The sequence below is a fragment of the Hypanus sabinus genome, chromosome 13 (genome assembly GCF_030144855.1).
Source record: "Hypanus sabinus isolate sHypSab1 chromosome 13, sHypSab1.hap1, whole genome shotgun sequence".
NCBI classification, from domain to species: domain Eukaryota; kingdom Metazoa; phylum Chordata; class Chondrichthyes; order Myliobatiformes; family Dasyatidae; genus Hypanus; species Hypanus sabinus.
Window position 1 is genome coordinate 15,496,125 of NC_082718.1, and position 26,812 is coordinate 15,522,936.

The following is a 26,812-nucleotide window of genomic DNA, read 5'->3' on the forward strand; positions in this document are numbered from 1 at the left end:
TAAAGCTTTTCCAATGACCAATGGCGTTTCACCTCTATCCAATCACTTTACTATTTCAACTTTATTTTCAATAGCGATCATTTTCCATCAATGGAACAGAACCTGCGGATTTTATGTTCTATCGCTGAGCAGCAGTGAACCGTCTGATTGGCCTATCAGAGTTCTCTTTAGGAACTAGTTGACTTGATCAGCATTTCTGATCTGTCTCTTGTTCACGATTGCACTTAATAAAAGAACTACAGCAGCAGCCGCGGGCGGTGGGTCTTGTGCTGCTCTGGGTCCTAAAGTCCACCCGCACTGAGACAGGTTAAGTGGGACAAGTGGGGATGGTGCTGGCTGGAAAAGGGGGATCGGGCTATATCTGGCTAAGAAATATTTAAGCCAAATACCAAGTTACACACTCAACACAGTGTTAACAGCAACAACTTAAAATGGCGGATGGCATCATGATCCGACTTAAAATGGCAGACGGCATTCTCCTCCCTCCATTCGTAAGTACGAGCTGTCCGTAAGTTGGATGTTTGTAACTCAGGGACTGCCTGTATACACATGGTACATAGTATCAAAATTGAAACCCAAGGATAAAAGACAGATACAGATAAAGAATTGGCTGAACAAAAGAACATAACTCAAGGAAATTGTGTTGTGTGCTTGACCAGTGGTAGTTGTGTATTCCTGAATTCTTCAGGATTTATTACTATTCTGAATATACAATAAAGATTTGTGGATGAAGTTACAGATCATAATTCAAAACCTGTACAAAACTTTGCAGTAAAAGTTAAACACAAGACACTTGGCTGGTGTAGCTTTATGGCAGATGTAATTTATATAGTAATTTTAACAATGTAAAACATCAAGCTCTTTCACATATCCATTAACGCTGAATCAGGACAGATGGCCAAAAACAAAATGATCAAATAGATTTCAAGAAAAAAAAGGGAATGAATATCAGCTGAGAATCTAATCAGCTCAAGGAATAATTTTCAAGGGGAAGTCAATAATTGCAAACACAATCAAGATCCCAGATTTGGAGAAAAGAAGTGAGATAATGCCAAAAGACTGGGAGTTCTGAGGTTTACACATGGCTCAATAAATGGCCTAAGTTCCCGTTAGCCTTTGTCCTTCTTGGTGATAGAAGTAAGGCTTTAGAAGAGGCTATCAGAGTAGCCGAGTCAAGATTAGAAAAAAAATAATTATTTTTAAGGGGTTTTGTTTAATGGGGAGACACCATAGTATAGCAGAGGGAACAGATTTAAGACAATAAATGATACTTATAGTAAAAAAAAGTTTGGGATTTCAAATTGCCCTGGGAGATGGGGTGAAGAAACGGGCTTTAGGTAACACATGCCATGAATTTTAATACAAATACATTTGAAGAGATCATTTTAGTAGAAGAAACAAGTGGGGCCAGTACAAACCAAATGGTTGAATTTAATAAGAGGTGCAAGATCAGAGACTTAGTGGCATGGCACTCATTGTGAAGACAGAAACAAACGGTTAAACTATATCTTCATCGAAATCATTGAGCTGCAGTTGGAGATTTGTATAACATTGGGTAAAAAAGATGTCACAACCTTGGAAATGGTATTGAAGGGTGTCTAGAAAAGTACAGGGGGTAGGGCTAAGCAGTTAAAGTGAGATTTTACAGAATGGCACATAAATATGCATGAATTGATATGGATGGATCAAATAAGAAGCCATTCTCATCGAGGAAGCTACCAGGAAAGTTGAAAGCAAGGCAGTGGATATTGTCTACTTGACTTTAGCAAGGTCCTACAAAAGGCCTGGTTAAGAAGATTGAGTCACATGGCATTCAAGTTGAGCAAGTAAATTAGGTCAGACATTGGTTTTGCGGAAGAAGGCAGAATGTAGTTGTCGATGGCTACGCCTCTGACTGGAGGCCTGTGACTAGCGGTATGCTGCAGGGATCAATGCTGGGACCACCAGTTTTCATCTATGTTAACATTCTGGATGATAATGTGGTTAACTGGATCAGCAAACTTGTGAATAATGCCAAAATTGGGGAAGTAATGGACAAACAGGAAAACTATCAAAGTTTGCAGCGGGATCACAACCAGGCAAAAAAAAAATGGCAGATGGAATTTAATGCAGACAAATGTGAGGCACTGCACCTTGGGAAGACCAGTCAGGGTAGGTCTTATACGTTGAGTGACTGGACACTGAGAGGGGCAGTAGAACAGAGATCTGAGAGTACAGATCCATTCCTTGAAAGTGGTGTCATGCGTAGATAGGTTCGAAAAGAGAGCTTTTAACACACTGGCCTTCATAAATCAAAATATTGAGTACAAAAGTTGGGATGTTGATGTTGAAATTATGTCGGTGAGGCCTAATTTAGAGCATTTTGTGCAGTTCTGGCCACTTACCTCCAGGAAAGACATCACAAGATTGAAAGAATGCAAAGAAATTTACAAGGATTTTGTCAGGACTTAAGGTATATAAAAAGATTGAATAGGTTAGGACTTTATTCCCTACAGCAGGAGAGAAAGAGGGAAGATTTTAAAGAGATGTATAAAATTTTGAGGGGTATGGATAGGGTAAATGGAAGCAAGCTTTTTCCACTGAATTTGGGTGATACTACAATCAGAAGTCATGGGTTAAGGATGAAAAGTGGAATATTTAAGAGGAACATGAGGGGGAATTTCTTCACTCTGAGAGCAATTAGAGTGCGGAAGAACTTGCCCGTAAAAGTGTTGGACATAGGTTTGCTTTCAATAAGGTATAAGGATGGGAGGGGTATGGAGGATGCAGGTCAGTGAATAGTTTAGCACAAACTAGATAGGCCAAATGGCCTGTTTCTGTGCCGTAGTGTTCTGTAACTATAGCACCCTGGTCATGACCAGAAGTGTCTGAGTATGTATTAACTGCAATTTAATTTAATATTCACAAGGGAATTACTAGAGACAAATATCAGTACACTATGGAAAAGAAAACAGCAAAATAGACCAGCTAAATAATATTCAAGGCGTCGAAACAAGCCCGATGGATAAATGCTCAGGTGCTGTCCTGTGTTCCCCCCTTCCACCCTGCACCATACAACCGGCCTTTAGGGGGAAAAAACAGCAAATGTCTCACATTAACGACATAATTCTGAAACAAATATTACATTTTGAACTATTAGTTTATAACTAAACGCTACAAAAGCCTAAGTTTCTGACCCTGAGCAAGACTACCGTCCCAAGGTAAACGAAGAGGCGTACCCGGCCCTCCGCGGCAGCAACCACCTGCTCCCTTACCACTCCCGTACACGAGCCTTTGGTTCTCTGACAGTCCCTATCGATAAAGAAACCGAAAAAAAAGAGACCGGAATGGAAAGAAATAACGCTCAATAGTAAGGGTGACCCGCCTCAGACTGCAATCCCTAAAACCCCGAGAATGGTAGCCCGCATACTTCACCCTCACCGCGTGAACACAATGATTTAATGATCCCTATTTCGGTTCACCTTTACCCAGAGTTATTCGGGGCCGATAGGGACCCCTTCCAACCTTACCCATCAGGATCCGCATCTGCTTCTTTCCGAATAATCGACTGAATAAGTTGGAAATGGCGAGCCCCATGGTTGTGAAGGTAGGTCGCGGCCTGGTGACTCGGAGGTGTCAAGACACGAAATGGAGTTGGAGGCTCGGGCGGGTCCGGGGAAGGGGGGGGGGAATCGAGATCCTGACCCCTTCGATATTAACGTGATCGGACCTCGGGAGTGGATCTCTACTCGGCAAAGCGGCGGAATCGAAAATAAAAATCCCGATTTGCGATTTAAACCGACTCAGTAGATCAGATAACGGTTTGCAGGCTCGAATGCGGCTAGCGTTTCCACCGACGTTTTCCGGCCAACAATAAAGAAATGACGACAGAAGCCGAACTTCCACGCGTTCCTTCCGGTCGGGGTGACCAACGAGCGCCGACTGTCAAATGGTGACGTGGAACGTCGCCTCACCAGCGACCTTCTCAAGATGGCGTATTTCTTGTTCTATTGGCGACGTTAGCGAAGGGCTTCAGGCCGCCGTGGCTGTGCCTTGAATTGAAGGCTAACCTCGATGAGAAGTCGAATTTCCAGCGGAGCGGGAATCCGGGTGAGGAACGGGTCCAGGGACGGGGAGACGTGGTCCTGAGTCGGTTGTCAAAACGCGGGCTTTGAGTTGTAGGAGTCCGTCTGGGGAGGGATGATGCTGACGGAACACTGTAGGGATTAAGATGCCCTTTTAGGTCTGCTCAGAACCCGTGATTGGAAGAGGAGCGTTCCCCTCCCCCATGGGTTGTATGATGGGTGGGGGGTGCATTCTCTGTGATGTTCCACTTGGTTAACAGTGACTTTACTTCAGAAGTACCTCATTGGTTGTGAAGGGTCTTGGTAATGTTGAAGAAGGGTGGGCCATTGCGAACAATGTTTTATAAATGGTGGAGTGATCGTATAATTTAGTAATGTCCATTGAGAGACGACTCTCAGGACAACAGGGCTAAAGCTCTCAATGCATTCTCAGAGATGTTTTATCTTTGTTTTGAAAGGCTTTTTTAATATCCCATTTACAGGACAGGATATCTGAACACAGCACTGAGAAGGAATCTTGATCTTTATACCAATTGCTAAATTGAAACTGAAATCCACGCTGACAGACCTGGGTGTTAATAGGCCCAGTGGACAAAATAAGGCTTCTTAAAGCTCCAGCAGTGTATTTGGTTAAAATTTGACACAAGCAAGGAAGAAGAAAGCACATACTTAAGTAAAATATTGTGGATTCTGGAAATATAAAATTAGATCTAAAATATTGCTATTTTGTTTTAATCCATGTTATCCCCCATTTCTTTTCTCAGCAGCACTGCGCAAGAAATAGTCCAGGGATTACCATCCTTGATGTCCCTATTTATAATAATAACTTTATGAAATCTGCCTACCAGACATCGTTAATGCCTTGTATGGACAAAGGTTCAAAGGTTCATTTTACTGTCAAAGTATGCACGTACAATACAACTCTGATATTTGTCTTCTGCAGATAGCCATGGTATACAGAAAGACCATACATCAACCCCCCCCCCCGCATGTGAAAGAAATAAAACCCACAAACCCCAAAATCACCCACCACCTCCTCCACAGGAATAAAAGCAGCAACAATAGCCACATATCTCTACCCCCTCCCCTTCAGAAAAAAGCGACAATAACAATCCTGGCCTTGTCATTCACAGGTAAAAAGTGACAAGAGCAACAAATCCCTAACCCTTCCCCCACAGAAAAATTGATGACATAAACAAACTCTGACCCCTCACTCACAAAAAGGAACAGCAACAGTAGCATAAGAATCCCTGACCCCACCCTCTCATACACAAAGAACTAACAGGTCACCTACCTGTCAAAAAACCAAAGGATATCAATATAAAGTACAGTCCCATTGCATAAAATCTCAGCAGGTCGAGCAGTCCTTCCATGACTCAAAGCCCACACCTAGTCTGGACAATGAGCTCTGGCAGTTTGCCCTTTCTACAGGCATCAGTGATATCCTCAACAGAGGCAACGTGTCATTCTTTGAATTGTATTTGCAACCACAAACTGATGTTGTAACTGTATAATACCCAATAACTATTAGTCTCTTGATCTGTAATATTTCTCTCTATACATTTGAGCCATAAAAGGAACTTTTGCCTTGGTTAAGCTGCCACCATTATTCAGACTGTAACATAGGCTTATTATGTTTCCATACAACAGAAGAGTGGCCATTTCAGTCCTCTTAACAATATCCCACTGCCCCACTAATTCTCCAGTTTTGCTACTCGCCTACACAGAAGGGACAATTTAGAGTGGCCAAGCAGTCTACGAACCTGCACATATTTCAGAATTGGGTTTAATATCACTGGCATGTGTTGTGAACAATGTTCCCTCTAAGCTGTCCGTGTGTGTGCGCACATCTTCTACTACATGCCTCTACCTCGTTGGCATGTTAAGTATATTTCATGATTATACACTATCACATTTCCTTTTCTAGTTTCTGATGCAGACGGTGTTGACATCATGGAGTTAGCGATGATTTGCATATTTAAGGAGATGGCCTATCTACTGATATCTACTAGAAGCCTACAGACTCTCACAGCTACCTAGACTATTCCTCTTCCCACCCTGTCTCTTGCAAAAAGGCTATCCCCTTCTCACAATTCCTCTGTCTCCGCCGCATCTGCTCTCAGGATGAGACTTTTCTTTCCAGGACGAAGGGGATGTCTTCCTTTTTTAAACAAAGCGACTTCCCTTCGTCCACCATCAACTCTGATCTCAAATGCATCTCTCCCATTTCCCGCACATCTGCCCTCACCCCATCCACCCGCCACCCCACTCGGGATAGGGTTCCCCTTGTCCTTACCTACCACCCCACCAGCCTCCAGGTCCAACATATAATTCTCCGTAGCCTCCACCACCTCCAACGGGATCCCACTACCAAACACATTTTTCCCTCCCCCCCCCCTTCTGCTTTTCACAGGGATCGCCCCCTACGTGACTCCCTTGTCCACTCGTTCTCCGCCATCCCTTCCCACCGATCTCCCTCCTGGCACTTATCCTTGTAAACAGAACAAGTGCTGCGTCTGCCCTTACACTTCCTCCCTCACCACCATTCAGGGCCCCAGACAGTCCTTCCAGGTGAGGCGACAATTCACCTGTGAGTCAGCTGGTGTGGTATACTGCGTCCGGTGCTCCCGGTGTGACCTTTTATATATTGGTGAGACCTGATGCAGACTGGGAGACCGTTTCGTGGAACACCTACGCTCGGTCCACCAGAAAAAGCAGGATCTCCCAGTGGCCATACATTTTAATTCCATGTCCCATTCCCATTCTGATATGTCTATCCATGGCCTCCTCTATTGTCAAAATGAATCCAAACTCAGGTTGGAGGAACAACTCCTTATATACCGGCTGGGTAGCCTCCAACCTGATGGCATGAACATTGACTTCTCTAACTTCTGTTAATGCCCCCCCTCCCCTTCTTACCCTATCCCTGACATATTTAGTTGTTTGCCTGTTCTCCATCTCCCTCTGGTGCTCTCCCCCCCCCCCCTCTCCTGAGCCCTCCCGCCCCATGATCCTTTCCCTTCTCCAGCTCTGTATCACTTTTGCCAATCACCTTTCCAGCTCTTAGCTTCACCCCACCCTCTCCGGTCTTCTCCTATCATTTCGTATTTCCCCCTCCACTACTTTCAAATACTATCTTTCCTTTCGGTTAGTCCTGACGAAGGGTCTCGGCCCGAAACATCAACAGCGCTCCTCCCTATAGATGCTGACTAGCCTGCTGTGTTCTACCAGCATTTTGTGTGTGTTGTTTGAATTTCCAGCATCTGCAGATTTGCTTGTGTTTGCATATTTAAGAACTGGTTTGTTCTGTTTTTATTAAAGGAATTATTCAGTGCAGACATGTTGTTGTCACTGGGCAAAAAAATTGCACAGCACAAGATTTTTGTGCACACTGGTCATTATAAATTAGAAGAAACATTGGTCATGAGAATTCTTTTGTGGTAGCAGTATAGTGCAATACATAAAAATATGATTTACAATAAAATATAATATAGAGAAATAAATAAATAGTGCCAAAAGAGTGGGGGTGAATAGTGAGGTAGGTAAGCTCATTATTCATTCAGAAATTGGATGGTGAAGTGGAAGAAGTGGTTCCTAAAACATTGAGTGTATGTCTTCAGGCTCCTGTACCTCCTCTTTGTTGGTAGCAATGTGAAGAGGGTATGTCCTGGGTGAGGGGGGTCTTTAATGATGAATGCCAACTTTTTGAGCATCACCTTTTGAAGATGCTCTCTATGCTGGGAGGCTAGTGCCCATGATGGAGCTGCTGAGTTTGTCACTTCAGTCCTGTGCAGTGGCCCCTTCATACCAGACAGTGATGCAACCATTTAGAATGCTCTGTAGAAATTTCTACATCTGTAGAAATTTACTAGAGTCTTTGGTGAGATACCAAACCTCCTCAATTTCCTAATGAAATACAGCTGCAGTTGTGTCTTCTTGAAATTGCATCAATATGTTGGGCCAGGATAGATCTTCAGAGATGTTGATACCGAAGAACGTGAAATTGCTCATTCTTTCATGGGTGGAAATCCATGTGTTCACAGAGAAATTGCAAATTCACCAGTGATAGGAATTGAATGTGGGGAGCAAGATTCTCTGACATCTTACACAAAAGATCTAACTGTTCATATTCACTTTGTCTGTCTGGACATATGTCTGGTAATGCCAATGTATTCTTAAAGCCAACTAACTTCAATGCTCTTAGCATCAGAATCCAGAATCAGGTTTATTATCACTGACATGTTGTGAAATCTGCTATTTTGTAGCAGCAGTGCAATGCATAAATATCATTGTAAATAGCAGTAAGAATATTTAAACAAAATACAGTGCAAAAAGAGAACAAAATAGTGAGGTAGTGTTCGTTGGTTCAGGACAACTCAGAAATCTGATGGCAGAGGGAAAGAAGCTGAAGGTGTGTCTTTAGGCTCCTGTACCTTCTTGATGGTAGTGAGAAGAGGGATGTCCTGGGTGGTGAGAGTCCTTCATGATGGGTGCTGCCTTCTTGAAAATGTCCTTAATGGTGGGGAGCCTAGTGCACATGATGGAGCTGGCTGAGTTTACAAACCTTTACCTGGCTGCTACAGCTGTGGAAACTGTGTCCAGATTCAGCTTCTGAAGGAGCATGTTGCAGCACTGAAGAAAGAACTGGATGACCTCAGGTTCATCCGCGAAAATGAGAGTTTTCTGGACAGGACCTACAGTGAGGTTGTTACACCAAGGATACTGGAAGAGAGAAAGGGGGCGACGATGAGGACGGAAAGGATGCTTGAAATACAGGAGACCCCAGGGGATGTACCTCTCATAAACAGGTTCACCCTCTTGGAAGCTGTCAGGACAGAAGATACTGCCAGTTTGAGAGGCGGACAGGTCTGCGAGCCGAAAATTGGTGCAGAAGCAGAGCCGAGGAGTCAGACATCAGGAAGAGCCATGGTAGTAGGGGACTCCATAGTGAGAGGTACGGAAAGAGGTTTCTGCGGCAACAGGCGAGATTTAAGGATGGTATGTTGCCTCCCTGGTGCTAGGATCCAGGACATCACGGACCGATAGCAGGGAATCCTCAAGGGTGAAGGTGAACAGCCGGAAGTGGTAGTGCATGTCGGCACAAATGACATCGGGAAGAAGAGGAAGGACATTCTGCAGCGGGACTTCAGAGAACTCGGAAGAAGGCTGAAAAGCAGGACTTCCAGGGTGGTTATCTCTGGTTTGCTTCCAGTTCCTCGTGCTGGAGAGGGCAGGAACAGAGAGATAATGGATCTGAATGTGTGGCTGAGGAACTGGTGCAGGAAGCAAGGATTTACTTTCTTGGACCATTGGGATCTGTTTTGGGGTAGGGATGAATTGTACAAAAGGGACGGGTTGCGCCTTAATAGGCGGGGGACCAGCATTCTGGCAGACAGGTTTGCCACTGCAACACGGACGTGTTTAAACTAAGTAGTGGGGGGGGGGGGGGGATGAACTGGAAATATAAGGATGAAGTTAAAGGGAAAGTGAAAATAAGAAAAGTTAAAAAGGACAACAGAATCAATGGAGTAGAAAGCTCAAGAAGAGATCATACAGTATGGCCAAGTGAAATAGGAATTGATATGAAAGGAGAGGGGAGTAACAAATTAAAAGTATTATATATGAATGCACGAAGTATAAGGAATAAAGTAGATGAGCTTGAGGCTCAGTTAGAAATTGGAAAGTACGATGTTGTGGGAATAACAGAGACATGGCTTCAAGCAGACAGGGCCTGGGAAATGAATATTCAAGGATATACATCTTATCGAAAGGACAGACTGACTGGCAGAGGGGGTGGGGTGGCTCTGTTGGTGAGGAATGATATTCAGTCCCTTGCGAGAGAGGAGATAGAATCAGGGGATGTAGAGTCAGTATGGATAGAACTGAGAAATTCTAAGGGTAGAAAGACTCTAATGGGAGTTATCTACAGGCCCCCAAACAGCAGTCTAGATGTAGGGTGTAAGTTGAATGAAGAGTTAAAATTGGCACGTCGCAATGGTAATGATACAGTTGTCATGGGGGATTTCAACATGCAAGTAGACTGGGAGAATCAGAATGGTACTGGACCTCAAGAAAGGGAGTTTGTGGAGTGCCTCCGAGATGGATTCTTAGAACAGCTTGTACTGGAACCTACCAGGGAGAAGGCAATTCTAGATTTAGTGTTGTGCAATGAACCGGATTTGATCGGGGACCTGGAGGTTAAGGAACCATTAGGAGGTAATGACCATAATATGATATGTTTTAACCTACAATTTGAGAAGGAGAAGGGAAAATCGGATGTGTCAGTATTACAGTTGAACAAAGGGAACTCGAGTTATGAGGGAGGAGCTGGCCAAAGTTCAATGGAACAATACCCTAGCAGGGAAAACAGTGGAACAACAATGGCAGGTATTTCTGGGAATAATGCAGAAGGTGCAGGATCGGTTCATTCCAAAGAGGAAGGAAGACCCTAAGGGGAGTAAAGGGTGGCCATGGCTGACCAAGGAAGTAAAGGGAAGTATAAAAATAAAAGAGAAGAAGTATAACATAGCAAAGATGAGCGGGAAACCAGAGGACTGGGAAGCTTTTAAAGAGCAACAGAAGATAACAAAAAAGGCAATATGCCAAGAAAAAATAAGGTACGAAGGTAAACTAGTCAAGAATATAAAGGAGGATAGTAAAAGCTTCTTTAGGTATGTGAATAGCAAAAAAATAGTTAAGAGCAAAATTGGGCTACTGAAGACAGAAACGGGTGAATTTATTATGGGGAACAAGGAAATGGCAGACGAGTTGAACAGGTTCTTTGGATCTGTCTTCACTAGGGAAGACACAAACAATCTCCCAGATGTAATAGTGGCCAAAGGAACTAGGGTAAAGGATGAACTTTAGGAAATTTATATTAGGCAAGAAACGGTGTTGGATAGACTGTTGAGTCTGAAGGCTGATAAGTCCCCGGGACCTGATGGTCTGCATCCCAGGGTACTTAAAGAGGTAGCTCTAGAAATCGTGGACACATTGGTAATCATTTTCCAATGTTCTATAGATTCAGGAACAGTTCCTGCTGACTGGAGGGTGGCTAATGTTGTCCCACTTTTCAAGAAAGGAGGGAGAGAGAAAACAGGGAATTATAGACCGGTTATCCTGATGTCAGTGGTGGGAAAGATGCTGGAGTCAATTATAAAAGATGAAATTACGACACATTTGGATAGCAGTAGAAGGATCAGTCCGAGTCAGCGTGGATTTATGAAGAGAAAATCATGCTTGACTAATCTTCTGGAGTTTTTTGAGGATGTAACTGTGAAAATGGACAAGGGAGAGCCAGTGGATGTAGTGTACCTGGACTTCCAGAAAGCTTTTGATAAAGTTCCACATAGGAGATTAGTGGGCACAATTAGGGCACATGGTATTGGGGGCAGAGTACTGACATGGATTGAAAATTGGCTGGCTGACAGGAAACAAAGAGTAGCGATTAACGGGTCCCTTTTGGAATGGCAGGCTGTAACCAGTGGGGTACCGCAAGGTTCGGTGCTGAGACCGCAGCTGTTTACAATATACATTAATGATTTCGCTGAAGGGATTAAAAGTAACATTAGCAAATTTGCTGATGACACAAAGCTGGGTGGCAGTGTGAAATGTCAGGAAGATGTTATGAGAATGCAGGGTGACTTGGACAGGTTGGGTGAGTGGGCAAATGTATGGCAGATGCAGTTTAATGTGGCAAGAACAGGAAGGCAGATTACTATCTAAATGGAATCTAGTTAGGAAAAGGGGAAGCACAACGAGATCTAGATGTTCTTGCACATCAGTCAATGAAAGCAAGCATGCAAGTAGAGCAGGCAGTGAAGAAAGCTAATGGCATGTTGGCCTTTATAACAAGAGGAATTGAGTATAGGAGTAAAGAGGTCCTTTTGCAGCTGTACAGGGCCCTGGTGAGACCCCACCTGGAGTATTGTGTGCAGTTTTGGTCTCCAAATTTAAGGAAGGACATTCTTGCTATTGAGGGAGTGCAGCATAGGTTCACAAGGTTAATTCCCGGAATGGCGGGACTGTCATATGTTGAAAGATTGGAGCGACTGGGCTTGTATACACTGGAATTTAGAAGGATGAGAGGGGATCTGATTGAGACATATAAGATTTTTAAGGGATTGGACACACTGGAGGCAGGAAGCATGTTCCCGCTGATGGGTGAGTCCAGAACTAGAGGCCACAGTTTAAGAATAAGGGGTAGGCCATTTAGAACTGAGATGCGGAAAAACTTTTTCACGCAGAGAGTGGTGGATATGTGGAATGCTCTGCCCCAGAAGGCAGTGGAGGCCAAGTATCTGGATGCATTCAAGAGAGAGTTAGATAGAGCTGTTATAGTTAACGGGGTCAAGGGATATGGGGAGAGGGCAAGAACGGGGTACTGATTGTGTATGATCAGCCATGATCACAGTGAATGGCAGTGCTGGCTAGAAGGGCCGAATGGCCTACTCCTGCACCTATTGTCTATTGTTTACAGCTTTTTCCCATCCTGTGCTTTGGAGCCCCCAAACCGGTCAGAATGCTCTCCACAGTACAGCTGTAGAAATTTGTAAGGTGTTCTGCAGTGACACGAGACATATAAAGAAACCAGAAAAGAACTAAATTAGGAAAGCCAGGAGGGGCCATGAAAAGTCCTTTGCAAGTAGGATTAAGGTGAATCCCAAGCCATTTTAAATGTACACCAAGAGTAAGGCTCCTTATCCAGGGAGAGGATAAAGAGGGGAACATTTGTGATGAATAGGAGGGAGGTACTGAATGAGTACTTTGATTCAGTATTTATCAAGGAAAAAGATATGGTGGTCCAGGAGTTCATTGTTGAGTGTATAAATATGTTAGGTAATTTAGAGGTCAAAGAAGAAATGTTGGGCACCTAATATGTAGTAAGGTAGATGAGCCCCAGGGCCGAATGGGATTTACCCAGGTTCATTGAAGGAAGCAAGAGAAGAGATTGCTGGGGCCTTGACCAGAATTTTTGTGTCCTCTCTAGCCACAGGTGAGGTCCCAGAAGACTGGTGAGTGGCTAAGGCTGTATCTCTATTTGAGAAGAGAAGAAAGGAAAATCTTGGGAACTATAGACTGGTGCCATTTATAGGGAAATTGCAGGAGAGGTTTCTTAGGGATAGCGTATATGAGCATTTGGAAACCCATGGCAAATTAGGGAGAGCCAGCATTGTTTTGTGCTGGATGGAGGGTGTCTTACTAACTTGAATGGGAGTTTTTTGACAAAGTGACAAGAGAGATTGGTGAAGGTAGGGCAGTGGATGTTGTTTACATGGAGTTTAATAAGGTGTTTGACAAAGTCCCTCATGGAATTGTAATTCAGAAGATTAAGATGCATGGGGTCCACGGAAGATTGGCTGTTTGGACTCCAAATTGGCTTGTGCATAGGGTAGTGGTTGAATGGACTTATTCGAGCTGGAGTTCCACAGAGATCTGTGCTGGGACTTCTGCTGTTTGTAATACATATAAATAATCTGGATGAAAATGTAGATGGGTGGGTTAGTAAATTTGTGGATGATACCAAGATTGGTGGAGTTGTGGATAGTGTAGAAGACTGGCAAAGCATGTAGCATGATATAGATCAGTTGCAGATGTGGACAGGGAAATGGCAGATGCAAGTGAACCCAGATAAAAATGAGGTGTTTCACCTTAGTAGGGCAAATGCAAGGAGACAGATCACTGGTAAGGGCAAGACTTTTAACAGTTGCTAAGCAGAGAGATCTTGTGGTCCAAGTTCACAGCTCCATGAAATTGGCTGCCCAGGTCAATAAGGTGGTTAAGCCGGCTTATGGAATGCTTGCTTTTCTTAGTCAAAGCATTGAGTTCAGAAGTCGAGGTTATGTTGCAAGTTTATAAAACTCTGATTAGGTCACATCTGGAGTATTACATACAGTTCTGCTTGCTCCACTGTAGGAAGGATTTTAAGTCTTTGGAGAGGGTGCAGAAGAGGCTTACCAGGATGCTGCCTGGTTTAGAAGGCATATGCTATCATGAAAGTCTGGACAAACTTGTATTGTTTTCTGTGGAATGGCAGAGCCTGAGAGGTTGGTAAGATTATGAGAGGTATAGAGTACCTACTCAAAAGAAAAGACACAGGGAATATCTCTTTCCCAGAATAGAAATGGGCATGCATTGAAGGTGAGAGAGGGTAGATTCAAAGGGGACCTGAGGGGTAAGTTTTTTTTATTCTGAGTTGTAGATGCACTGCCTGCTATGGTGGTAGAGGCAGATACATTAGATACTTTTAGGACACGTTTGAATGGGCATGTAAATGCGAGGAAGATGGAGGGATATAGACATTGTGGAGGTAGGAGGAATTAGCTTTCGGCGGTATTTGATTTACTTTTTAACTAGTTCAGCACAACATTGTGGACCAAAGGGCCAGTTCCTGTGTTGTACTGTTCTATGTGACATAAGCTCTTCCATCACTTTATGAAATGGCAGAGGAGGCAGGATGGGCCGAAAGGGATGCACTTGCTTCTATTTCATATGCTGCACCATCTCAGATCGCAAGACCCTGCAGCGGATAGGTCACCTGAGAAGATCATTGAGGTCTCTCTTCCCGCCATCACAGACATTTACACTACACGCTGCATCCGCAAAGGAAACAGCATTATGAAGGACCCCATGCACCCTTCATACACTCTCTTCTCCCTTCTGCCATCTGGGAAAAGGCTCCGAAGCATTCAGGCTCTCACGACCAGACTATGTAACATTTTTTTCCCTCAAGCTATCAGACTCCTCAATACCCGAAGCCTGGACTGACCCCTTGCCCTATTGTCCTGTTTTTTATTTATTGTAATGCCTGCACTGTTTCTGTGCGCTTTATGCAGTCTTGTGTAGGTTTGTAGTCTAATGTAGCTTTCTCTGTGTTGTTTTTTTTTTACGTAGTTCTGTCTAGTTTTTGTACTGTGTCATGTAACACCATGGTCCTGAAAAACGTTGACTCATTTTTATTCTGTACTGTACCAGCATGGTTGAAATGACAATAAAAGCAACTTGACTTGAAAAACAAAGAATGTGAATTCAGTGACTCAGCTTCATGTAAAATAATAGACAAACTGAAGTGCAAGACTAGTGCCTGATTTCTCCTCCCTTGCTTGTTCTGTCTCTGTCACTACTAAGTTGAGTGAAATTGGAATTTGATAGTCCATGAAAGTGATACAGAGTGCAATAGTGGTACCCAGTTCCTTCTCTCTGGTTGTTTTATTGTTATACCATCATTGACTGATTCTTTCCATTATCTAAATTCATTACGATTCTAGACCCTGCAATCATTTTACACTGACAAAGTCTTTGTTCCTGTGCTCCTCTTAAACTCCACAGGGATTCTGTTCTTGCACTCCTTTGAATTACTAGGATATTGCTTCCTAAATGCTTTTTGTACGCGATGTCTCTGTTTCATTATCCCCATATCCACCTGGTCAGTGTTTTCATACAGGATCCTGTATGTTTTCCTTTGTTCTTCTAAATTTCAGTTGATACAAGTCTAGACTCTCTATCCTATCCTTCCTTACAGACAACCTTACTGTTTCAGATATTCGTTGAATAAACTTCCCTTGAGTACTGACACAGATAGTAGAGCTCTACCTCACAGCATCAGAGATGCAGGTTCAAAGTAAATTTATTATCAAAGTACAGATATATCACCCTACAGTATACGACCCTGAGATTTATTTTCTTGCAGGCATTCTCGGTCAATCTAAAGTTTCAATCTTGACTTTGGGCCCGATCTGTATGAAGTTTGCACATTCTCCCTGTAACTAAATGGGTTTCACCTGGGTGCTCTGGTTTCTGCCCACATCCCAAAAACATGCTGGTAGGTGGGTTAATTACCCGTTAACCATTTTAAATTACCTCTATTGTGATGGTCAGTGACCTGTAGAATCTAAGGTGAATGGACAAGAATAAAACATTGTTTCTTAAATGAGTAGACTAATACTTTATGCCATAATCCACATATAGTCTCAGCAGTGTCCTATATTGTCAAAGCAAAACCTTCATACTTTTGTATTCAGTGGATTTTGTTATCAGCTTTCTCCATTACTTGCTGTAGCTGCATACTAACTTTGTGTGACTCATGCTCCAAGACACCCAAATCCCTACATATCTCAGAGCTCTGCAATCCCTCACTATTTAGATAATAAGGTACTTTTTACATATATTTCTTTTCAAATGTACAATATTGAACTTTCCTGTTTTATATTCCTTTGCCAAAGCTTTGTTATCTCACTTCTCAAAGTTCTCTTGTAGTATCTTTACACCCTGCTCGTACACAAGCTTACTTTCCCATTTTTTGGTCAATGGCAAATTTAGCGACCAAATCTTTGATGCCTTCATTTGAGTTATTTATATATTTTTTGAAAAAAATTGCAGCCCCCTCTCAGTGGTACTCCAACCAGCAACAACAAAAGGCATATATTGGCTTGTACTCTTTTTCTCCCCCTCTCAGCTAGCTCCTAGGTCCTGTGTTGGTCTGTAGTCTAGTGTAGCTTTCTCTGTTTTTTTTTACGTAGTTCAGTCTAGTTTTTGTACTGTCATGTAACACCATGGTCCTGAAAAACGTTGTCTCATTTTTACTATGTACTGTACCGGCAGTTATGGTCGAAATGACAATAAAAGTGACTTGACTTAATATTCTACTTGTGCCAATCTGTCACCTCTTGTACCAGCTTCAATTTTCTGCGATAACCTTTGATGCAGCATTTATATCGTTTTCCAGAAATTTAAGGAAAATAGATCCTTTAGTTCCCTATTATTCAAGAAATGACAAGTTTTTATTAAGTATGTATTTTTTCTCCTTGTTGCAGATGGATTCGTTGCTTTAAGATCTACCTTGAATTGACATGGAGAAGTTTGGTGTAAACTTTGGTGGTGGCCCGAGTAAGAGAGAGCTTTTGGACACCATTGAAACACAGAAGAAGCAGCTATTCCAGTACCAGACACGGCTGAGAGATGTTGTCCAGGCTTACAAAAGCCTCCTTAAAGAGAAAGAGGCTTTAGAAGCCAGTTTAAAAGTCCTCTCTGCATCACAGGAAGTGGGTAAAAGTTTACAAACCATTGATTTTACCAGTGCATCCTCTGACATTGGAGATGATCAAAGCTCAGTCCATAGTGAGGATAGTTTAGGGACGGCGAATAGTGTGGACACAGCAGCTAGTTTGACAAATAGCAGCAAGGGAGAGTTAAATAATGAAGATAGGGTCTTGGAATCAGACGCTGGAGGAAGCTCACCAAAGAGCGACGAAGCTAACAGCTCTGAAAGTGGTATTGTGTGTGGGGAACTGCAAAACCACAGTGAAACTGATAAAAAGATGCATTTGAAAAGTCAGTTGGCAACACTGACAAATGCTTTGGCAACTGTCACACAAGAAAAATCTCGAATGGAAGCTTCTTACTTAACAGACAAGAAAAAAATGAGACAAGAGCTGGAAGACTTGACACAGAGGTTTCAAGAAGAAAACTCCAAATACGAAGCGGAAATAAAAAAAGTCCAAGAACAGCTAGCAGAGGCCAAAGCACGAATTATTACCCAGCAACATGAACGAGACCGCGAGCAGAATGACCATGCCACAATGCTTCATGAACTTCAAAAGTTGCTGCAGGAAGAGAGAGCTTTGCGTCAAGATGTTGAACTAAAACTTGAAGACACAAAGGATATATTGACATCAAAAAGTCATGCAGCAGACAGAGTAGATGACTGTGAGTCTCAAGTGAAGCATTTGAGCAAGGAGGTGGATGAGGTGAGGAATGCACTACGTCTTGCTGAAGAAGAGAAAAGAAGACCGGACCCACGTGTACGGGAATTGGAAGAAGAAATGAATGAGACAAAGGCTCATTACCAGGCACAACTTCAGTTGGAAATGAGAAAGGTAATAGACCATCAGCAAATGGCCGGAAACTGATTATTTAGGTTTCTAAAATGTGTTCATTTACTATAAACCATCATCTGTTTTCGCCACCATTGGTTATATCTGGGCTTGTGGATAGCTACTACACCCATTATAGCAAATTATCTCGGCTAACTTCTTCCTATTACTAGTTCTCACAATTCAGCAACCTATAATGTATAGTCTTGTCAAGTTTTTGCTTTTTCTTTTAATAGACTTTCATTTAGGTTTTTTTTAAATTAATGCTCCCTCTCTTCTTGCTTTCTTTATCTGCTCTATAGTATTATATCCAGTGTTATGTGTTTCTAATTCAAACAAGATTGAAAAAATTTTTTGTTTAGGTGATTTGACCCTCTTCATGATTCTTAGTAACTCCTACCTAAGGCATTTCGCAGACTAAACTTATATGTACTAAAGGTTCTCAGTACCTTTAACCTACTGATTTAATTTATGTGTTGTGCACATATAATTTAGTTCTACTTTATTTAGTCATAGAATTATTAAAAATTGAAGGAAACTTGTGTTATTGTTTATGCCTTGCAGTTTTGTGCATTATGCACAGATAATTTAGTTCTGCCTTACTTAGTCCTGGAATTCTTAAAAATTGAAGGAAACTTATGTAACTGTTTATGCCTTCCAGTTCAATTATCCATTGCCAAGATGGTGGCTTGATTTAGTGACATACACTCTGTTTTGACTTTTCTTTAACTGATTATGTTTTCTCTCTGATAACTTCTAAGGTGGACATTGATAAAAAAGAAATACAACTACCAAAAATTTTAACTGATAATTCACAAACATATAAGTTTCTTGTCATAGGTCTGTCAAAAGTGAAAATAATTGAAACATTGTCAGTTCTGATTAACCACATCCATCAGCTACATCATAGTCCAGTTAATTTAGCAAATGCTACACTTCTCTGATTCTGAGAGATTTTATAGTTTTGTCCTGAGTCAGTGCATTAGAATCAGTCATTTTCTCTATCTTTAGAATGGCTAAACTGTTTCCTAATACATCAGTCATCTCAGTCTTTCATTATAGTCTTTTCGACTGTACTGTTGGTTTCCACAGAAAAACAGTGCTTCTGCACTTTAACTTCACTTGACATCTCGCCTACTTACCTCCTATCATTCAGCTTTTGTGAATCAAAGTTCCTTGCTTCTGTTCTTAGCTTATCCTTTGCTAAACCACGACATCTTTACCCATCACCCATGGACTTGCTGATTTATATTGTGCCTCAGTGTAAACATTAATTTCAACATTAGTTTCAAATCATTCTACATACTTGAAGTTTGCAATAATACAACACTCCAAAATATCATCTGGCTTTCAGGTTTGTTAATTAACACACATCTACCATTTAGTTTCTCCTCTATTGGTAGTGATTCCTTCAATAAGCTATCCCTTCAGTAGGCCACACGTTGGTATTTTCTGCCTCCTTAAAGACGCTCCTAACACAATTTTTTTTACTGAGTTGTTGGTCTCAGTATCTCAATATCTCTTCATACAACTTTGAGTTAGGTTTTCCTTCCACTGAGTTAGGTTCCTCTGCACAGTAGAACATGTTGGTTTTTGTTTTAGTTTATCATTTCAATTTAATAGCCATCAGTCTGTTTTTATGCCTGTTACGTACACGCAACCCTCTAAAAGTTTCAGCAGCAATAGAACACACCTGGAGTCTGGTTTTGCTGTTAACAATCACTATTTTATTAGTAACTACTTATATAGTAACTTAAACCAGGTAAACCAAGAGTTTGCATATATAGGTGTAAAAATAAAGTTCCCAAACTCATTCAAGCTTAGGTGGCAAGAGTTACAGTCTTACGACGGTATGTAAGAAAGTTCAGTTCAATCCACAGAATTGAGATGAGAGAGAGGTATTTGTAATCCAAATAAACAGGATTGTCAAGATCGTCTTGATCTTCCCATTGTCCGCCAAATCCTTCAAGTTAGCCAAATGTAACTACACTAAGGGTATCATCTTCAAGTAGTAAAGCTACCAACCCAGGCAAGGGTTAGACACACTGGTAGTTCCCACTACTTGGGTCACCCTTACACACACTGTGATAACCACTGATCAATCTCTCTTGATCGATCCCCAACCCAGCCTTGTGGGCACTCAAAGAGCTCATTCAGTGACTCTTTCATCACCAGCCTATGTGTGTCTGCGAGAAAAACAGTTGACCTTGCTTAAATAGACACGCGCAGAAGACCTGCTGTTCATCATGTAGTTCATCCTCCCTCTCTCTACAGTAACTTAGACAGTTAGCAGTAGAAGACAGCTGCTTTTCGTAACGCTGTATTCAGTCTCTCTCTCTCTGTCTCCCCCTCTCCCCCTCCTTAAAGGCATAGTCCATAATGAATGAAACTTAAGATCCCATCACAATGCGCACCAAATAGAGCAATTCTTTTTCAGTAGGCTGCAATCAGCAAGAGAGGTCATTCGTTGGTGTCGCAGATTGGGGTTTAAAAAGAGCTCTGGTGCTTTTGGCTCTGTTTAGTGGGCTGTAATCAGCGTGAGAGTCGTTCATTGGTGACACAGCGCAAGATTTAAAAAGAGCCCCAGTGCTTTTGACTCTTTTTGGCGGGTTACAATCAGTGCAGAGCCTATAAAAAGTAGTAAGTGGGGCGTGGGGCAGCCATTGTTGGAATATGGCCAGTGTTAGAGTGGTCAGATTTTGACAAGCACAAGCAGAGGTTCTAAGTACGTTTCTAGTAAGTTCTTTTTCTATTAATACGCAGCTCATGCACTGAGAGTGGGTTCAGAGGAGGTGGAAGATGTGGGAACTGTTGGAGACTTCCAGTCTCCCTGATAACTACATCAGCATTAAGTACACTGAATTGCAACTCCTGAGGGACCATGTCAAGGAACTGGAGCTGCAGCTGGATGACCTTCAGCTCATACGGGAAAATGTGATAGTGATGAATAGGACCTTCAGGGAGGTAGTCAACCCCAAGTTGCCGGAGGCAGGTGCATGGGTGACTGTCAGGAGGAGGAAAGGGAATAGACAGCCAGTGCAGAGTACCTCTGTGGCCATTCCCCTCAATAATAACTCTGCTTAGGAGGGTATGACCGACCAGGAGTGCAGTAGTGATAAGGGATTCCATAGTAAGAAAGCAGATTCTGTGGACGTGAAAGAGACTCCCGAAGGTACGTTGCCTCCCAGATACCAAGATCAGGGATGTCTCAGATCAGATCAGGTCCACAGCTTTCTAAAGATGGAGGGTGAACATCTGGAAGTCTTGGTACATATTAGTGCCAATGACATAGTTAGGAAAAGGGAGGAGGTCCTGAAAAGAAAATATAGGGAGTGAGGCAGAAAGCTGAAAAGCAGGACCTCCAGGGTAGTAATTGCCGGATTATTGCCTGTGCTACATGCCAGTGACAGTAAGAATAGGATGGGTTGGCAGATGAATGAGTGGCTGAAGAATTGGGGCAGGGGACAAGGTTTCAGATTTCTGGGTCATTGGGATCTCTTCTGGGGTAAGTAAACATGTACAAAATGGGTAGGTTACACCAGAACCCAAAGGGGACCTGTATCCTTGCAGGTGGGTTTACTAGATCTGTTGGGGAGGGTTTAAGCGAATTTGGTAGGGAGACGGGAATTGGAGTGATAAGGCTGAGGATGGGACAGTTGGTAAACAACTTGAAGCAGTGTGTGGTGAGACTGTGAGGAAGGACAGGCAGATGATAGGGCAAAAATGCAGTCAATGAGATGAGTTAAAGTGTAACAGGGGTCCAAAATATAAAAGTGATGCAATACAGGGCTAACGGTGTTATATTTGAATGCAAGTAGTACATGGAATAAGGTAGATGATCTAGCAGTGCAGTTTGAGATTAGTTGTGATGTTGTGGGCATCTCTGAATTGTGGTTGAAAGATCATGGTTGGGAGCTCAACACCTGAGGATATACATTGTATCAAAAGGACAAGCGGGAAGGCAGAGGAGGTGGGGTGGCTGTGTTGGTAAAAAAATTAAATCAAATCCTTAGAAAGAGGTGACATAGAATTGGAAGATGGAGAATCCTATGGATAGAGCTAAGAAGCTGCAAGGGTAGAAAGACTCTGATGAGAGTCATATACAGTACATGCCTCGAAACAATAGCCAGGATGTGGAATACAAATTACAACATGTTAAAAAAGGCAAGTAAAAAGGGTAATGTTTCCATAGGAATCATGGGGGATTTCAATATGCTCTTAGATTGGAACAATCAGGTTGGTGCTGGATCCCAAGAGATGGAATTTGTAGAATGTCTACAAGATAGCTTTTCAAAGCAGTTTGTGGTTGAGCCCACTTGGAGAATGGATTAGGTGTTATGTAATTACACAATTGGTTAGGGACCTTTAGGTAAAGGAACCCTTAAGAGGCAGTGATAATAATATGATACAATTCACTCTGTAGCTTGAGAAGGAGAAGCTAAAATTGGATGTATCAGTATTACAATGGAGTAAAGGGAATTACAGAGGCAGGAGAGGAGCTGGTCAAAGTTGATTGGAAGGAGACTCTAGTAGGAATGATGACAAAACAGCAATGGATGGTCTTTCTGGGGGAATTTTGGAAGGAGCAGAAAAGATACATCTCAAAGATTAAGTATTCTAAACAGAGGATGAGAGGACTGTTTTATATTGCTAAAATTATTGGGAAGATAGAGGATTGGGAAGCTTTTAACAACCAATGGAAGGCAGTTGAAAAAGCCATAAAGAGAGAAAAGATAAAATATGAATGAAAGCTGGCCAATAATATAAAGTAGATTATATTGTTCTTAAAGGCTAAAACAAGGCCAAAGTGGATGTCAACCCGCTGAAAGAAGACTGGGAGATCCTGCTTGTTCTGGTGGATGGAGTGTAGATGCTCGGTGAAGCGGTCTCCCAATCTACATTGTGTCTCACCAATGTACAGGAAGCCACACTGGGACACTGAACACAGTATCTGACCCCACTAGACTCACAGGTGAAGTGTCACTTCACCTGGAAGGACTGTTTGGGGCCCTGATAGTTAAAGAGGAGTTGTAGGGGCAGGTGAACCACTTGTTCTGCTTGCAAGGATTAGTGCCAGGAGAGAGATCAGTGGGGAGGGACAAATGGACAAGGGAGTCACATAGGGAGCATCCACCAGAACAAGAGGAACCTCCCAGTGGCCACCCATTTTAATTCTACTTTCTATTTCCATTCCAATATGTCCGTCGATTGCCTCCTCCACTGTTGGGATAAGGCCACACTTAGGTTGGAGGAACAACCCCTTATATTCAGTTTGGGTAGCCTCCAACTTGATGGTGTGAACATCAATTTCTCAAATTTCCAGTAATGTCTCCACACAACCCCTTTCACCATTTCCCATCTCCTTGTCCCTCTCTCATGTTGTCTCCTTCCCCACCCATCGCCTCCCTCTGGTGCTCCTCGCCCCCACCCCTTTCTTCTTTCTTCTATGGTCTTCTGTCTCTTTCACCAATCACCTTCCTAACTCTTTGCTTCATCCCTCCCCCTCCAAGTTTCACCTATCGCCTGACGTTTCTCTCTCCCCTCCCCCTACCTTTCAAATCTACTCCTCAGCTGTTTTTTTTTACTTTTTTCCATAGATGTTGCCTGGCCTGCTGAGTCCTCCAGCATTTTGTGTGTGTTGCTCAGATTTTCAGCATCTGCAGATTTTCTCTTGTTTGTGATTTTTTTTACACCTTTACCTTCCCCTTCCTACTCTCTGCATTACATAGGGATCATTCCCTCTGTGATTCCCTTGTCCATTCACCCCTTCCAGCTAATCTCCCTTCCGACTCTCATCTCTGCAAGCAGCCAAAATGCTACACCTGCCAGTTCACCTCCTCCCTCACCTCCATTCAGGGCCCCAAACAGTTTTTCCAGGTGAGACACCACTTCACCTGCGAATCAGCTGGGGCTGTCTATTGTATCTAGTGATACCAATGCAGCCTCCTCTACATTGGTGAGACCCATCGTAAATTGGGAGTTCATTTCATCAAGTACCTCTGCTCCATTCTCAAAAAGTGGAACTCCCAGTGGCCAAGCTTTTTAATTCAGATTCTCACTCCTGTTCTGACATGTCAGTCCATGGCCTCTTCTTGTGCCACTCTCTCAAGGTAGAACACCACCACTTTATATTTCGGCTGGATTGCCTCCAGCCTGATGGCATGAATATTAATTTCTCCTATCAGTGGGAGAAAAAAATTTCCTTCCCCCTCCCCACTCTGGCCTCTTACCTCTTCTCAATTGCTTATCACCTTTCCCTGGTGCCCCTCCTACTCTTTCTCCATGGTCCACTTGCCTCTTCTATCAGATTCCTTCCTCTCCAGCCCTTTACCTTACCCACCCACCTAGCTTCACCTGTCAGCTTCTATCCTCCTTCCCTTCTGGTCCTGAAGAAGGGTCTTAGCCAAAACATCAACTGTTTGTTCATTTATATGGATGCTGCCTGAGTTCCTTCAGCATTTTGTGTATATTGCAAAGGATATTCTTTTTTTTTGTTTTTGTCTCTGGTCTTTGTGCACATCCACTATGCTTATTTCAATACTCAAAATCTGTAAAGCTAAGCTTCAGCATTCTCTAGTGTTATCACACTTTTGGTAAATAAAGGCTGTATAACATTTTTGCTTTCATTACCAGCTAAAGAACGGGAAAAAACTCTCACTGAAAATTGTATTGCAACTAAGTAAAATTTTATGCATGTCTTATCGGTAACATTTCTGACAGATTCTGAAAAGAAATCAAATTAATTAATCTCCTTTTTATGTTACGTTCTATATTGTTATGTATTTTGTATTTTTCTTAAGACTGTCTTCCTTCACTCCCTGTGCTCAGGCTGCTCAGGCCCAGGAACAGCTACGTCACTTCTCTCAGATGGAGGAGGAACGCGTCGCAAATTTGGAAAATCGAGTCTCTGAACTTTCTGAGCTTGTGGGCACATATGATAAGGGTAAGCAGAAAGACAAGATGACAATTCACAAACTGAAAGAACGAATAATACAATTGGATATGGAGAACAAGACGTTGGCCAATGCTGCATCCAACAGAGCCTCAATGGATCTAATCGTTGATGAATCTAACCTGGATGTGAACATTTTAAGAGACAAAATGGAAAAACTGAAGAAGCTGTTGGCACTGGCAGTCCGGAAATCACAGGAGCCCTTAGACATGGAGAAGCTTTGTGAAGTTGATTCTACAGATACAACTGAAACATCAGATGGAGAGAAGGCTTCTGTTTTCTATTATCAACATGAGTTGAAACAATTGAAGGAAGAATTTGAACGGTATAAGATGAGGGCTCAAGTTGTTCTCAAAAATAAAAATGCTAAAGATGGTAATACAACCAAAGAGTTGGAGAGTTTGCGTGAGGAGCTGGCAGAGTTGAAGGAGAAGTACATCACCCTTCGCCTTGCATGTGATGAAATGGAGGCTAAGCACAAAAGTGACAATGAGGCAAATAAACAGTATATTGCCCAACTCCAAACAGCTCATAAGAAAGAACTGGAAAAAGTTGAGATCCAGTATCATGAAAGAATTATTAAATTGGAAGAAGAAATGCACAAACAAAGAGACAGAGCTCTTGCGGTCCTAGCAGAGAAAGACCGAGAGACTGAAACTTTACGCTCAGGCTCCAGTGGGCTATTGAGTCACAAAAACTTTGTTGAAAGCAAGATTTGGTCTGATGGGGACAGTCCTCAGAATGAAGATGATCTTCAAGGAGATTTTTGTCAAGATATCGTGAAACAGACTGCTAAATTTTCTGGACCTAATGAACCTACTTTTCTTCACTTTGCAGAACAGTTGGCTCGAAAGGAGCTTGAGGTCACAACACTAAGGAAGCAGAAACACCAAATGGAAGCCATAGTTCATCAGCTGGAGGACAGTCTCTTGATGGAGAAAGAAAGACATAAAGAAGATGTTGAAGTTCTCCAAGATGAGGTACAGAAACATCTCAGGGACAAAAAGCGAGAAGGAGCCAACTTGGAATATGTGAAAAATGTGATCTATAGGTTCCTGACCTTGCCTGATGCTCTGGGGCGCCAGCAGACACTGACTGCCATTCTCACCGTTCTGCATTTCAGTCCTCAGGAGAAGCAGAGTGTGATGAAGCAGCAAGCCACCAGTTGGTGGAGTTCTGGGAAAAGATGATCTGTGCAATATTTGTTATCTTTGTCTGTCCTTTGATTCTAATTTCCACTTTTTACAAGTCATTGATATTGTCAGACTTGTGCTGGGCCAGAAATGGTTTTGTAAGCTCAACCTTGGTATCATTGCCATTAACCTAAAAATAAAACTTTCAAGGTCACTTCTACTGTCCAACCTAGTGATAGTTGTATATTTACAATGATGGAATGTTTTGTAGACTGGTTCATACAATTCTGGGCATCAATTTTAAGAAGATTAAAGAAATGAACCTTACATGAAATAAGAGAAAACAAGTTCTTTTAAGCTTTCATTGGCAACATTATCTCCATAATATCTGCTTCAAATGCCAAAAAGCTTTGTCCTGTGAGATAGCTTATTGAGAAAATCATTTTATTAGTTGCCAGTGTGGTTCTTATTATAAAATGGAATGATCAATAACTCTGACTTTTCCATTTTATTCACTGTATGCATAGATTTTGTTCCTGTGCCCTTTAAACAATATGAGCAAATTGTTCACCTGCAGTTGAACTTTTGTTGTAAATAGTAAGTGCCAGTAATTATTTGCTCAAAGAACACTGTCTAAACTGGGCCAATTCTCATTAAAGAAAGATCTGGAATTTTCACCTTTTTAGGATTTCACTCCATGATTTAATTAACGCTGTCTGATTATCTGAGGAAAAGTTAGGAAGCCAGACATGAGAAACCTGAGCAAAATATGAATCAATTGTTGATGCGGGT

At 42.3% G+C, this 26,812-nt stretch overlaps 2 protein-coding genes across 2 annotated transcripts in view; one reads left to right on the forward strand and one right to left on the reverse strand.

Annotated features, from left to right (window-relative positions):
* The window catches only part of LOC132403649 (ADP-ribosylation factor 4), a 34,683-nt gene extending 30,834 nt beyond the window's left edge, over positions 1 to 3,849 (reverse strand). Inside the window, exon 1 of the mRNA XM_059987151.1 lies at positions 3,510 to 3,849. Within this exon, the coding sequence (XP_059843134.1) occupies positions 3,510 to 3,576 (67 nt within the window). The 5' untranslated portion in view covers positions 3,577 to 3,849. The remainder of the gene's footprint in view (positions 1 to 3,509) is intronic.
* A 104-nt stretch (positions 3,850 to 3,953) lies between these two features.
* Positions 3,954 to 26,806, forward strand: gcc1 (GRIP and coiled-coil domain containing 1). Its single transcript, XM_059987150.1, has 3 exons — positions 3,954 to 4,089; positions 16,877 to 17,938; positions 24,764 to 26,806. Exons 2-3 carry the CDS (start codon positions 16,913 to 16,915, stop codon positions 26,075 to 26,077), a joined length of 2,340 nt encoding a protein of 779 aa, XP_059843133.1. The 5' UTR covers positions 3,954 to 4,089; positions 16,877 to 16,912; the 3' UTR covers positions 26,078 to 26,806.
* Positions 26,807 to 26,812: the final 6 nt, after the last annotated feature.